The 13248-nt window shown below is 44.9% G+C and overlaps 2 protein-coding genes and 1 long non-coding RNA gene across 5 annotated transcripts in view; all 3 read right to left on the reverse strand.

Moving 5' to 3' along the window:
* LOC119285241 (digalactosyldiacylglycerol synthase 2, chloroplastic-like) overlaps nt 1-3603 on the reverse strand; it is a 4303-nt gene extending 700 nt beyond the window's left edge. Inside the window, exons 1-5 of one of the 2 annotated variants that reach the window (XM_037564482.1) lie at nt 3513-3603; nt 2793-3113; nt 1567-1833; nt 724-1073; nt 296-549 (exon numbers count right to left, since the gene is read on the reverse strand). In XM_037564482.1, coding sequence (XP_037420379.1) covers nt 296-549; nt 724-1073; nt 1567-1833; nt 2793-3080 — 1159 coding nt within the window. In that variant the 5' untranslated portion in view covers nt 3081-3113; nt 3513-3603. Of the gene's footprint in view, nt 1-6; nt 550-723; nt 1074-1566; nt 1834-2792; nt 3114-3512 lie in introns of those variants that run through there. The other variant, XM_037564481.1, reaches the window with a different exon arrangement.
* Nucleotides 3604-5263: 1660 nt separating this feature from the next.
* Nucleotides 5264-7664, reverse strand: LOC119285242. The gene is made up of 4 exons (XR_005139395.1): nt 7210-7664; nt 6324-7014; nt 6120-6149; nt 5264-5590 (listed from the first exon to the last, which is right to left on the reverse strand). It is a non-coding gene; the product is annotated as an uncharacterized LOC119285242 (long non-coding RNA).
* A 1299-nt stretch (nt 7665-8963) lies between these two features.
* On the reverse strand, nt 8964-12255 carry LOC119285243 (probable mannose-1-phosphate guanylyltransferase 1). Of its 2 annotated transcripts, none has more exons than XM_037564483.1 (5): nt 12029-12255; nt 10807-10949; nt 10362-10424; nt 10031-10270; nt 8964-9917 (listed from the first exon to the last, which is right to left on the reverse strand). In XM_037564483.1, the coding sequence occupies exons 2-5, from the start codon at nt 10915-10917 to the stop codon at nt 9246-9248; spliced, it is 1086 nt and encodes a 361-aa protein (XP_037420380.1). In that variant the 5' UTR covers nt 10918-10949; nt 12029-12255; the 3' UTR covers nt 8964-9245. The 2 variants fall into 2 exon arrangements, with proteins under 2 accessions (XP_037420380.1, XP_037420381.1); XM_037564484.1 differs by lacking the exon at nt 12029-12255 and adding an exon at nt 11248-11530.
* Nucleotides 12256-13248: the final 993 nt, after the last annotated feature.

Genomic DNA, 13248 nt, shown 5'->3' on the forward strand with positions numbered 1-13248 from the left:
GCAATTAGTTGTAAACTTGCATGATCGACGGCAACGGCATGGAGGTGGAAAGGCTATAATCCCTGGGGTCTCCACCCGAGCTCCTTGCACTGCTGTTCATCGGGCTGCAGACTGTTCGGTATCGCGCCAAACACACAGCGGGCAGCTTCAAACCCGGAGATGGTGTTGTGAAAAAATGCAGATGCCTCTTCCATGTTCTTCTTCAGCTCATCCGGGTTGATGTACATGAAACGCTGTGAAGTGGAAGGAGTTTGCTTGGCCGGCGTGGCTGGTGCGATTTCGGCAACCCTGACAAACCTCTCTGTCGCTGCCTCCCAGGAAAGCTCGTGCCTCAGTTCCTCTGTCAGTGGGATTGGTTCTTCTGACAGTGCTTTCATGGTTAGTCTCACAAACTCTTTCTCCGTGCTGTACATGTGGCAGTTGGGAAATCTTTTGAAAAATTCATTTGAAGGATGATTTGCGCAGATCACAATCTTTCCCATCGCCAAGGCTTCTGCAGTTGTGGTGCAAACTACATCTGTTGTGCTTGGGTTTATGAAAACCTTGTAGCTGAAACAAACAATAGGTAATATAAATCAGCTGGATTAGGAATAAATTGATGACATAATGCACTTGTGGCAAAATGAATAGCTCGAACTAGCCCAAGCAGCTACATAGCTTGTGTGGCCCCTTAGGTGCACAGGAAAAGATAAATTAAGGAATAGGGAAAACGCAGGATCTCACTCGTGAAATATTGAATCTGCATGGTCGCGCCCAGGATAGACTCTAACGTCCAGATTGAGTTTTTCAGCTGATGCTTTAACTTCACCCGAATCTTCTCCACTGCCATAGAGCTCCATCTTGAGACCAGACAGTTCCTTTTGGTGCTTCTGAAGCAGGTGGAGCAGCTCTGTGTAGCCTTTACTCCAGACCATCTTCCCAATATAATATGCACCCTTGAAGAATGATTGCTCTCTTTGAGATATTTGCCGATGCTTCAATTTGCCAATTTCAATAAATTTTGGGTTTACTCCATGAACATTACAGATTACAGATCTCGGGACTTCCTGAGTTGCTCCCGATAATCTTATAACCTAGATAAAACATCACGGGCAACAAAAGGTCAGAAACTGCACATAACCAAAAAAAACTAGATGAAGAAACTATTGTCTTCAAAAAGAGAAAATGGAGCCATGTTTGCATATCAAATCATGGATGGAATGATGTTCTTGTACCAATACAGATATGAAAAAATTACCATTCATGAATACGCTACCGCAATGCATTATGCAGAAGCCATAATGGTTTACGGTGCAGATAACAAGTGGGGCAGCCCTAGATAGACAATAACTGTCAAAAAATACGGACCAGCTTTGTATGAATGCTATACAAATATGGCAATTCCATGTATGCTATTGATGTTAAATTGGCAACTATGCATCCATGAAATCGTCTATATAGATATTCAGCCTAATGAGACTGGAAAACTTAGGAGGTTTCATAAAACCAACTGGATGTTAATACTTAATGAAATGCTTGAAAAAAAACGAGGTGACAGTAAACATAATAGAAAATAAAACTGCTAACCTTATGGCAGTAGATGTCGGTGACCCAAGAATTGATATGTTTTAAGAGAAATGCCTGAATATACCCATTTTTCTCCCTCTTCACGTATTCCAGATAGTTGGTGTGAACAACACCTATAACTTTACGGAATTTGTTTTTCCACCTCCGTCCATGATGGTACCAGGTCAGATGTTCTGGCTCTTCTAGAACTGCAATATCTGCTTTTTCATCAGATATCGTCTCGGTAATATCCCCAACAGGTAGAATGCTTCTTTTCTCCGTCGAGAACTGCATATGAACATAGTTAGACTAGTCTGCCATGCGATCAGAATATAAAGAATATTATCAGCACCAAATCAATTTATGCTGCCCTTTGGTAGAGCATAAAGGCAAGTACTAAGTCATTAGATAGCTTCCCTCCCCCACTATTTCTATGCTCAATTTACTGCTTTACCATGTACTCCCTCCGTTCCTAAATATTTGTCTTTCTAGAGATTTCAACAAGTGACCACATACGGAGCAAAATGAGTGAATCTACACTCTAAAATATGTCTACATACATCCGTATGTGGTAGTTCATTTGAAATGTCTAGAAAGACAAATATTTAGGAACGGAGGAAGTACGTATCATCAAAGGGGTGAATACAAGTTATGTACTCCCTCCGTTTCTAAATATAAGCCACTTTAGAGGTTTCAATCAATACATACTACATACGGATGTATATAGATGTATTTTAGAGTGTAGATTCACTCATTTTGCTCCGTATGTAGTCCATATTGGAATCTCTAAAAAGGCTTATATTTAGGAACGGAGGGAGTATTATTCAGTACTTCTCAGTTTCTGCTCGTCCTGCGCTCAACTAACACAAGTATTATTAATTTGCGGGCTAGTTACAGTATTGCAGGTACTGTATACATAAACGTTTCAAAAATTAATCACCTTCTACTACCTACTCAGTTGAAATTTCCAACGCCTCAGTATCCAACAAGGACACAGGAGATACCATTCTACAACATTTTAGTTCCACAAGTAATGTAAGTTCATACAGATGCCTGTAGTGTACAGTTGCATAGATAGGGCCAAACACCAATAGGTGATGTATTTTCACGTGTTGCAAAAAATTGGGAGGCTTCATTTGCGCTTTCTATCAAGTACTAAACCACAAAACATGCACATATATTCAAGGGATATTTACAACATGATGACAAGAGATAACAATATATTTTGGCAATTCGTTCAAGTTTACCTTCCCAGGATAGAAATTTATGTTGAATCTCGGCAACTGCCCAGTCCGCTCCTCAAGCCACCGCCGCACATAGCCTTCTTGCTCCGCCGGCCCACTGAATTTCATGTTGTTAGGGTAAACCAGCATCTGATCCCCCTTGGACAGCCACGGCACCACCAGCGTGACCTCCCAGTCCCCGGCCTTGGCGAGGTAAGCCACCCGGAACAGGGGGTTGACAGCAGTGCCGGTCATCCACGGCAGGCTCGCCGTGGTGAATATGGTGACGTGCTGCCTCCTCGCCATCGCCATAGCCTCGCAGAACCACCCCACCGCACACGGCCACTGCAATTTCCAAGGAACACGGCGAGTGGCCCTTAAATGATGGAGTAACATCGACGAACAGCGCATGACAGTAACAGCAGAATCCAGTTCCCCCATTATCCTCCCACCCACTCCATTTCCCCGTTGCATTTGGGGATTGATTCACTCGTTGTGGACCAAAAGTCAGAGGCTCGGGGGCATCCAATTCGACGCCCACAGATGCAATGTGACTCACGCGTCGAGGCTCGAGACCCCACCCAGGAACTCGAGGGGGGAGATCCGACGATGAACACAACCAGACTGCATCGTTCGATCTGAGCTCTATGCCTCTAATCGAGCAAGCTGCGAGCCCTAACTGCGATTACGAGACGAGGCGCGAACGGAGGGGAATTGGGGTGGAGGAGGAGGAGGAAGGATTACCTGTGCGATGGGTGGCGCCGCGGCGAGGGCGAGCGGTTGCTGGGGCGAGGGCGGGGGCGGGGAAGAAGATGACAGCCGGGGGTGCAGATGGGGTTGGGGACTGTGGGGGTATCAACACCGCTGTTCCTGTCGACTCGTCGGCAACGGAACCGGGACCCACCAGAATCTCGGCCTGTGGGTCCGGATACTCAGTGCAGCCGGGCTTGAGCAACGGATAGAAACAGGCCCGAAAAGTCGGCCCAAAAGATGGTGGCTCTAATCTTGTCTGCTTTTTTCCTAACGAAAAAACCTTGTTCATTGAAATTCTTTCTTTTTTCGAGGACATTGACACTCTTTGATCATCCTGCAGCTGATATAATTAAGCAGACCACTATTATCCAAAGCGAAGACAAAGGCATCCTATGCTGGGATCAATGGGTGAGCCAGAAACTTTTGTGAAGTATCGGCAAGTTTAAGGCTTTAAACCTAAATATCTAAGCTAGAAATCAAAATCAGGTGCTCGGATAGACAACATATAAAATTAGCAGCAAACTTTTGAACCAAAAATCCACAGTAATGATGTAGTGGAAATGTCACCGTAGTAGTCATATAAATGTAATTTTAGAGTGAACTAATATATAATATATCAATATTTAGTTACATTGACCAAAATAAAATTTAGACTTGACAACGTAAGTCATAGAACCATGCCTAAAAAATTGGATTTGAATATGAGGATACTGCCAATTTGAATATGAGCTTAGGCAAGTGCCCAGGGTCATCGGGTGCTGTCTTCGGCCCTGTCTAGGAACCCACTCTCAATTGTAACTGCAATTTAAAATTTGTATATAAACGTTGTTTTCAAGTGTTGTAAGAATAATCAGAGGCTCAGCCAATGCAACTTAATTTTATTATGTTTCATGTACTTTATACTATTGATGAACTTTTATAACAAATCTGAATATTTTTCACTAAAAATGCCTTGCTTAACCAGGTCTAGAAGAACAAATACGTGCCCCCTAGATTGCCAACGTTTTGCATGGTGAATCCTCATGAGGGTCATCCCTACAGTTAATTAAAAGAGCAAGTAGATTCATCACTCACGTTAGCAATCTATTATTCCAAGTGTAATGCAGATGGGTAGGATCTACACTTATTCTCTTTATGCACTTTTTCTAGACTTGCATGGTTCTCTATACCACTGCTTATCACATTTGAAATTCTAGCTTAAAATAAAACATTTGTTGTTGATGTCGTACAGATTATGCTTTCTATGAGCCACCCTAAAGCTACTCTTGAAAATTTTATATTTTTGATGCGATGTATGCGGAAACCCATAGATAATAACCTTTTTGGCACAGAAACTAGGTTCTCCTGTATAGGTTCTTCACAAGAATAAGTCATTGCCTCAAGCCAGGACCTCCAAGATGGCACCGGGATCGATATTGAACAATTTTCAAGTTCAAGCTCCTCCTTAGATTCTAGCACATGGCATAACCATCAGATTTTTTTTATACTACTGATGTTAATTCATGCAACCTTGTCTCAACCTTACTCATGATATCACTTATTAGAATAACTAGATGATTCCCCGCGCGTTGCTGCGGGAAATATTGCTTAAAATTGTTGTTTTACTTAGCAAGCTAACTCTCCTAATAGGATGAACAAAATAGTGAACAAATTATCCTGCTTTGGCAACAACACTTTAGAATAATATACGTCATTGTAATGGTACATAAATAGGGTCAATCCTCCTAGTTATATCATTCAACTTTGGCAACAACACTTTAGAATAATACTCTCTCTGTAAAGAAATATAAGATCGTTTAGATTACATCATTGTAATGGCACATAAGTAAGGCCGATACTCCTAGTTATATCATTCAACTTCTGGATGGTAGACGAACAACCAGATTAGATTTAATATTACCCACGAAACTAACAAATTATTACAAAGTAATTTCATGAGACGTTCATATTCAGCAATACGGGATAGTAAGATCTTTGCAAATGTGATCCTTCAGAGGGAAGAACAGAAGTTCCATCTAGTGGATGATAGCACCGCCTTCCTCAATGGTTAAGTAACTTGCAGATAAAATCTAGGATTTTGCAGAAACACAAAGAAACAAATGTATCAGGGAACATTAGGACACATGTAGCACTTTTGCATACCTAAATTTGTTCTTTTCGGGATCTATGGTGTACCTAGATACCAGTTACAACAATATATTTGTGAAATTTGAGTAAAACTATGAAACCAGGGATCGCTTTCAGTGTGATTAAGAAAATAAATTGAACAAAAATAGCAAGGGGATGCTCAACAAAGTAAACTCCTTGTCATAAGAGACGATAATGATTATATTTTTTGTGCCTAAAGAGTTGTTTATGATTTTTAGAACAATGTTCTATGTTTCAGTGATTGGCTATCGACCATACAAATGATAAAACTGTAAAATAATCTTTTTATGAATCCATAGTACATGCTATTTAGCATAAATCTACATGGAACACAAACACATGGAAGTACAAAGGAACGGTTGTGAAATTTAAGCAATGAAAGGATGCACGCCATCATTATTTGCAGTAAGACATGTGAAAAACTCCCAAAAAGAATAAATTCTCATATACCTTCACATTGTTGAGTGTGAGGGAAGTAATCTGCAATAAGAAAAGTAAATTAGAAAAAAAATCAGAGTTAGACTTCACTAACTAAGCACTTGAAAATTGCATGAGTTATTATATCTATGCCTTAATCAAAGTAAATAAGTTGAAAATCAAAGTAAATAAGTTGGCATCTCAAAGAATAAAAGGTAAATAAATTTACTAACTAACCATATATAATCTCCTTTTTAGCATCTTCTTCATGACCTATAAGCTGCACATCATACTGAATCAAACAATGACGGCTTGATGTGTAAACATACTAATTGGCCCTCGTGTTTTTGCCATAACAATAGAAAAAATCCACTATGCAGCATTAAAAATTTGTATGAGGGTGAATCAGATAATCTAAGAAAATGGGATATGTACCGTCATTTTTTTATGATTAGGGCACTCAAACGTAAGCCCTATCACTGAAACTGAGTTGTGTGAGTTTTGCACCTATTGATGCGTACAATTTACCAGTATTGAATATGCCATGGTAGAAGAGAAGTAATCTGAACCACCAACATATGAAAATAAATTCTAACTACATGTTTACATTATGGCACCTATATATTGTATCAACACCAGTTTACCATCCATATCCGTTTTCCCAAGTATCGTATGAGTATGAAATGGAAATAGCTTTCGTTCTTTGCTCAAGGGTTTGACAAACAGGTCCTTGTTCTCTGGCAGCAGAAAATAAAAATTCAGAATGCCTCAGGTTGGAACTCACAAGAAGCAATGTGGCATAGCATGCGATAAACAAATAAAATAAAATTTGAGCCTCGAGGATACAGGTGGGCTTCTCACTGTTCGGAATCTAATGTCCGTCAACAACAGCCAGAGTTATGATATCCGCAGATCTGCAAGAACGAACCTACAGTAGAATTTAACCAATATATCATGATGTATTCCAAGCAAATAATTAGAGAAGTAAAAACAATTCCCTTGCATAACCAAACATTATTACTACTTCCACGCAATAGCCAAGCAACCAGGCAAGGAGAAACAATTCGGTTGCGTAACGAACCGGAATTACCACATCGAAGCAATGGCAAGGAGAATAACTTACAAACTGGAAGCAATAGTGTGAAGAAGGCCGCATCATGCTTCTCTCTCGCGCGCGCGTCGACACAGCCGTCGCCACAACTTGACCCTGGAGAAGCCGTCTTTTGACCTTGAGATGAACGCATCAAGCTCCCCTCTCATCTCCTGTCGACACAATCACCGCCATGATCCCTTGCCTTCTCTCTCCCACACAGCCTCCACATGCCCAATTCCTCTCGTGTCTCCCTCTCGAATCGCCTGAGTAGTAGCAAGCGCAAGGAGCCGAGCGGTGGACGGCGGAAGGGATAAGAAGCGGAGGCCGATTTGGCCAGGACTCGCGACCGTGGGAGGAGTCTCGCACTGGTGGCAGGCGAACCAAGAAGACGGAGCGGGGAGGCTGGACTGGATGGGAATTAAAGGAGGAAGGGAAAGTGGAAGGGGAACGGCTCAGGACGAAGGCATTGATGGTCTACTTTTGGGAGTGAGGAGCCGGAAGATGGAAACAATGCAGCGCGATGTAGCGCGGGGGTTGAACGCATGAGGCTGGTCATAGTCGGGAGTAACATATACTAGAGCATGCTTGGATACGTTTTAGTCCCATGACTAAAAGTAGTGGGACTAAAACTTGCTAGTCTCACCCATGCTTGGATCCAAATACTAAAGAGACTAAAATCTAGTTATTGAGCATTTATTATCCTCCAGACCCTCCAATCCAGAACTAAGGAGAGGAATTAAATGAGGAGAGAGAGAGCTAATACATATTTTAGTAGGTTTCCCATGACTAAAAGATTTTAGCCTCAAGACTAGTCCTAGCCTCTCTTTAGTCAGGGGTGCTTGGAACTTTAGCCTCTAAAAGAGACTATTTTTAGTCAGACTAAAAATAGTCAGACTATTTTTAGTCAGACTAAAAATAGTTACCGGAACATCACACACTCCAAGAAACAATGAGTCTATAACCTAATAAATACATTGTTGCATGACACTATATAGATGTTCCTACTCACTGTAGAGGTAGTAACATAGTCTAGGGAAGTGTGTAAGTTACTAGACTATGTTCTTGCCCACTGTGACCTTCAGCAGCCCTATTTTTAGTCTGACTAAAAATAGTCTCTTTTAGAGGCTAAAGTTCCAAGCACCCCTGACTAAAGAGAGGCTAGGACTAGTCTTGAGGCTAAAATCTTTTAGTCATGGGAAACCTACTAAAATATGTATTAGCTCTCTCTCTCTCTCCTCATTTAATTCCTCTCCTTAGTTCTGGATTGGAGAGTTTGAAGGATAATAAATGCTCAATAACTAGATTTTAGTCTCTTTAGTACTTGGATCCAAGCATGGGTGAGACTAGCAAGTTTTAGTCCCACTACTTTTAGTCATGGGACTAAAACGTATCCAAGCATGCTCCTACTAAAATATGTATTAGCCCTCTCTCTCCTCATTTAATTCATCTCCTTTAGCACATGCGAGTTCTGGATTGGATGGTTTGGAGGATAATAAATGCTCAATAACTTCATTTTAGTCTCTTTAGTATTTGGATCCAAGCATGGGTGAGGCTAGCAAGTTTTAGTCCCACTACTTTTAGTCATGGGACTAAAACGTATCCAAGCACTACTTTAGCTAGTTACCACAAGCACCTCTCTCTTCATTAAATATGTGACACATAAGCAAAGTTGTATTGGAGTGTGTGATGTTACTCCTAAGTTTCTCTCCATTGTGACCAGCCGAATGCAGATTGTGCAACTTCTGAGTCATGGAAGAACACATTAGAAAAACATCACGCAGAAATGGTAAAACTGATGCTTTATTCGCATTCATCTGACACCTATCTACAAATTGAAGCCCGGGGCTTAAATTTAACCGAGACACATTTTGTCTTCCAAAAAGAAAGAAAGAAAAAACTTGCGACACGTCTAAACATACATAGAGCCTGATAGACACTTGGCAGTTGGATTACACTTGCAGCTCGGTGACCAATAAAACAACAAACGCATGAAGAAATATATAACCCTTTTTCACCATGTGGCGCGGGCGCGGGAATGGTGGCTTTGCTCGGCCCGATGGCCACACTCACATGACGATCTCGGGCTTGAGGATGCTGGACTTGATCTCTTTGTGCGGGAGCACGACGCCGCCGTTGCTATACACCTCGTCGCAGACGTGCACGTCCTCGCCGAGGATGGTCATGTTCTCCACGCGCGCCCACTTGCCCACCGTCGAGTGCCACCCCACGATGCTGCCGGAGATGCACGCGTGCTTCTTCACGCGGGCGCCCCGCATCACGGTGCACCTCGACAGCCGCACCCCGGCCTCCACCACGCACCCGGGCCCGACGGCCACGTCCGGCCCGATCAGGCACCCCTCCCCGATCGTCGCCGTCTCGTGCACCAGCACGTTGCCCAGCACGTGCGCGCCCGCCGCCAGCCTCGCCGGCGCCCGCTTCCTCAGGGACTCCAGGTAGAGGCGCAGCCCCGTGATGTAGTCCCTCGGCTGCCCGATGTCCATCCAGAACCCCGGCAGCACCATGGCGTACAGGCCCTTGTCGGCGGCGATGCGCGGGAACACCTCCTTCTCGATGGACGTCGGCTTCAGCTCGATGCGGTCCAGCACGGACGGGCTCAGCAGGTAGATGCCGGCGTTGATCTTGTTGCCCACGAACACCTTGGGCTTCTCCACGAACCGCTCCACCTTCCCGGTCTCCTCCTCCGTCACCACCACGCCGTACTTGGAAGGCTCGTCCACCTTTTTTCATATTAAAATCAAAGTAGCCACATCCATTTCTCAGCATATATATGGACGGACACCCAACCTTCAAGGTAAATTTTACTCGTCACTAGGCCTTGGTCACCACGTACCTTGGTGACCATGATCGTGGCCTCGCCGCCATGGGACTTGTGGAACTCGATGAGCTCTGCGAACGGGTACTCGCTGATCACGTCGCTGTTGAGGACGAAGAAAGGCTCGCCGGATCCGTCGTCGAGCTTGTCGCGGGCAAGGGCCAGCGGTCCGGCGGTTCCCATTGGCTCTGTCTCCTGGGAGCAGGTGATCTTGATGCCAAGCTTGCTCTCGAAGTCCTTGAGAAAGTTGAGCATGACCTGCAATTTGTTTGACCAAAGCAAGACAGTGAGATCTGGGATTCTGACGAAACAACAGTTTTCCAAGGCGTGGCATGCCATGCTCAATTACCTCTGGCTGGTAATTGATGGCCAGGACAACTTCTGTGACTCCCACATCTTTCAGAGCCTCGATCTGGTGACAAAAGCATTACAAAAAAATTAATCACAAGATACTCTGAACAATTAAAGTCCCAGCCAAGAAAAGGATGCTTGAAACGGATGTAAATTTGCTCAGGACAGGGAAATGGTCAATTATTGGTTACCCCTTTTAAATTCATATATATATATTTTGTTTCTATCATCACAATTATTTGAGACACACATGGTGATGCATACAGGTCCATGACTGTTGCTGTGCGGAATCTATTCACATGGACCACCTAGCAAATCATGGACTGATGAGGCCTTGCATAAACAAACTCACACAGGTTGTCACAGCACAGGTAACTAATCAGGATACCCCTTTTAGATTCATATATTGAATAAGAAACAAATTATGGAGTATTTGTGCTGACCTGATGCAGGATCATGGGCTTGTTGGCGAAATCGACGAGCGGCTTCGGCACGCTGAGCGTCAGCGGCCGCAGGCGAGTGCCGAATCCTCCCACAAGAATGAGGGCCTTCATGGTCGCAGTCCTCCTAGCTCAACCCTGTGAAACTGCAGCAAGCAACCGAAGAAGAAACGAATGAGATGATCTGATCCAGACTCTGTGGTCACAGAGGGTCGGGGTATACGGTTCAGACTTCAGAACAAGACACTAAAACCTCCTCTCCGCCCTGCCGATGCAGACGCCATGTGTCCCAAGACAGCGACCATCTTTGCATCGGCCGGAGCACCGGGAGTTTGCATTGCACGGGCAATTCAAGGAGCAAGAACATACAGTAGTACACACGTATTACATAGGAAAGCAAAAAACGGCAGCGTTGATTTGAAGGCACTGGGATAGGAGGACAACCTGATCCTCTAGCGCTGGGGACAATCTGCGGCCTCGACCGGGAGACGGGATTTTTCTCAGATTTAAGGAAGCAGGCGATGGTCCTTTATGTGGTAGTGGGTGAGGAGGAAGACGGCAAAAATGCAGAGGTGGCATGGAGGGGCCGCTCCACTTTAAGCTTTAAGCCTAATCCGTCCATCTATCTATCAACCTATGTGCTGTTGAAAATGTGGTTCTCCGGACGCATGTATTGCTGTCGTGTTGCTTCCACCGGAAAACCAACCCAAATGCCGCTAGATCTCCAGCCAACAGCCCGGCACAAAACACAAAAAGAGCCGAGCTTTATTCTGTTGATCCTCCTTGGCTCCTTCTCCGCGACGCCTCTGTTTTTAGTTCCGGGGCCAAAATGATTTACAGGCTGGATCCATGATGAGATGGAGATGGAGATGGAGACAAGACGAGCAAAGACGACGAAAGTGGTGGTCTCGCAACCGTCGAGCCCGGGCACCTACCTACCCCGCACGTAAGATTACAAACAGAGGGGAAGACGAGAAGTGGTGATGAACAGCGGGGGGCTTGCTCGTTGCAGATCTGGCTCCTGCCGCGTCGAGGAACCAAACCGCCGCCTCTCTCGCCACCCACGACGCAATGACCAAGCCGAGGGAGAAGCAACTCTAATGGCGGAGGGAGGTAGACACATAGCATGGCGACACGAACAAAACATTCAAACGCGTAGAACAGAGCAGAAGCCACAGCAAGGGACGAGATCGATCAGCGTGGCGCTGCGTGCGTGCGTGCGTACCTCGACGCGAGGGCAGCCGGCGGAGCAGGAGACGGCGGCGCGCTCGAGTCGTCCTCCTCCGGGGCCGCGTCAACGGCGGGCGCCGAGGAGGAGAATTGAGGAGGATGGAGGGACAGGTCAGAGGGGGGAACGGGAAACCGTCGGCTGAGTCGCGGGATCGCTGCTTGCCAGGGACGCGGCGCTGGTTTTATACTGGTGGCTTCCTCGCTCTCTCCTCCCTCCGGCTGCTGCGTGTGATTGACGGTTTGACACTGTCTTCCGCCCTAATGAACCCCTGCAACCTTTTCCCCTCTTCTGTTTTACTATCTGCTTGCTGTATTCGTTTCTTTTGGCAATGATGAATTGCTGTCCCGGGCGGGCTAATCCCACCCGCCGACGCGTGATCCAACAACGGGACCGGCCGGCCGCCAGCTTATCCGCGGCGCGTGAATGGCCTGTGGGCGCCGGCATTATTACCTTCCCGTTTTACAGGGCAGAGTTTTTAAGTTTTTTTATATATAGGAAAAGATAGCTACTCCCTCCATTTCTAAAGGCCTGTTCGGCATCCCACCGCTCCACACTCCCGCTCCTGAAGCTTGCGGAGTTGAAGTTAAAAATTGCAGAAAGGGGAACAAGCGCTCCCTGGATCCTCGAATTTCACGGAGCAGGGTTGCCGAACAGGCCCTAAATATGAGACAGATTTTAATATGAATTAAATATGAAGTAAAATGAGTGAATTTAGACTCTGAAATACGTCGCCTATTAAAATCTCTAAAAGGACTTATATTTAGAAAGGGGGAATAGTCTTTACAATTGATCGGTGGCAGTGTTAACAGGAACTACATCAGGATCATGCAGTGTGCTTAGCCACAGATGTCTCCCATGAGGGAAGGAGACACTGTATGTGCTTCAACATTCGAAGCACCTAGTTCATGGTATAGATTACAACTAGAAAATAATTTAACAGTTTTTCTAATTTTTCTAACAATGTCGGCGTAGTTTTCTCCTTTCTCATAATGGATATGGCCAACGACTTGTTTGCAGTCTGACGCAATGTATACATTTTGTGGTCCCATGCCCCGCACAAGTGATAGGCCTTCCCTGCAGGCCATTGCTTCCAGTGACGCCGGATCCACAAGCCCTTGTACGACTAGAACCGATGATCCCAAGTAGCCTTCATCTCTATCCCGTCATGTCGATGTCGTCCTCCCCAAATTAGGGCTAGGAGAAACTCCAGGGAA

The sequence above is a fragment of the Triticum dicoccoides genome, chromosome 4A (genome assembly GCF_002162155.2).
Source record: "Triticum dicoccoides isolate Atlit2015 ecotype Zavitan chromosome 4A, WEW_v2.0, whole genome shotgun sequence".
NCBI classification, from domain to species: domain Eukaryota; kingdom Viridiplantae; phylum Streptophyta; class Magnoliopsida; order Poales; family Poaceae; genus Triticum; species Triticum dicoccoides.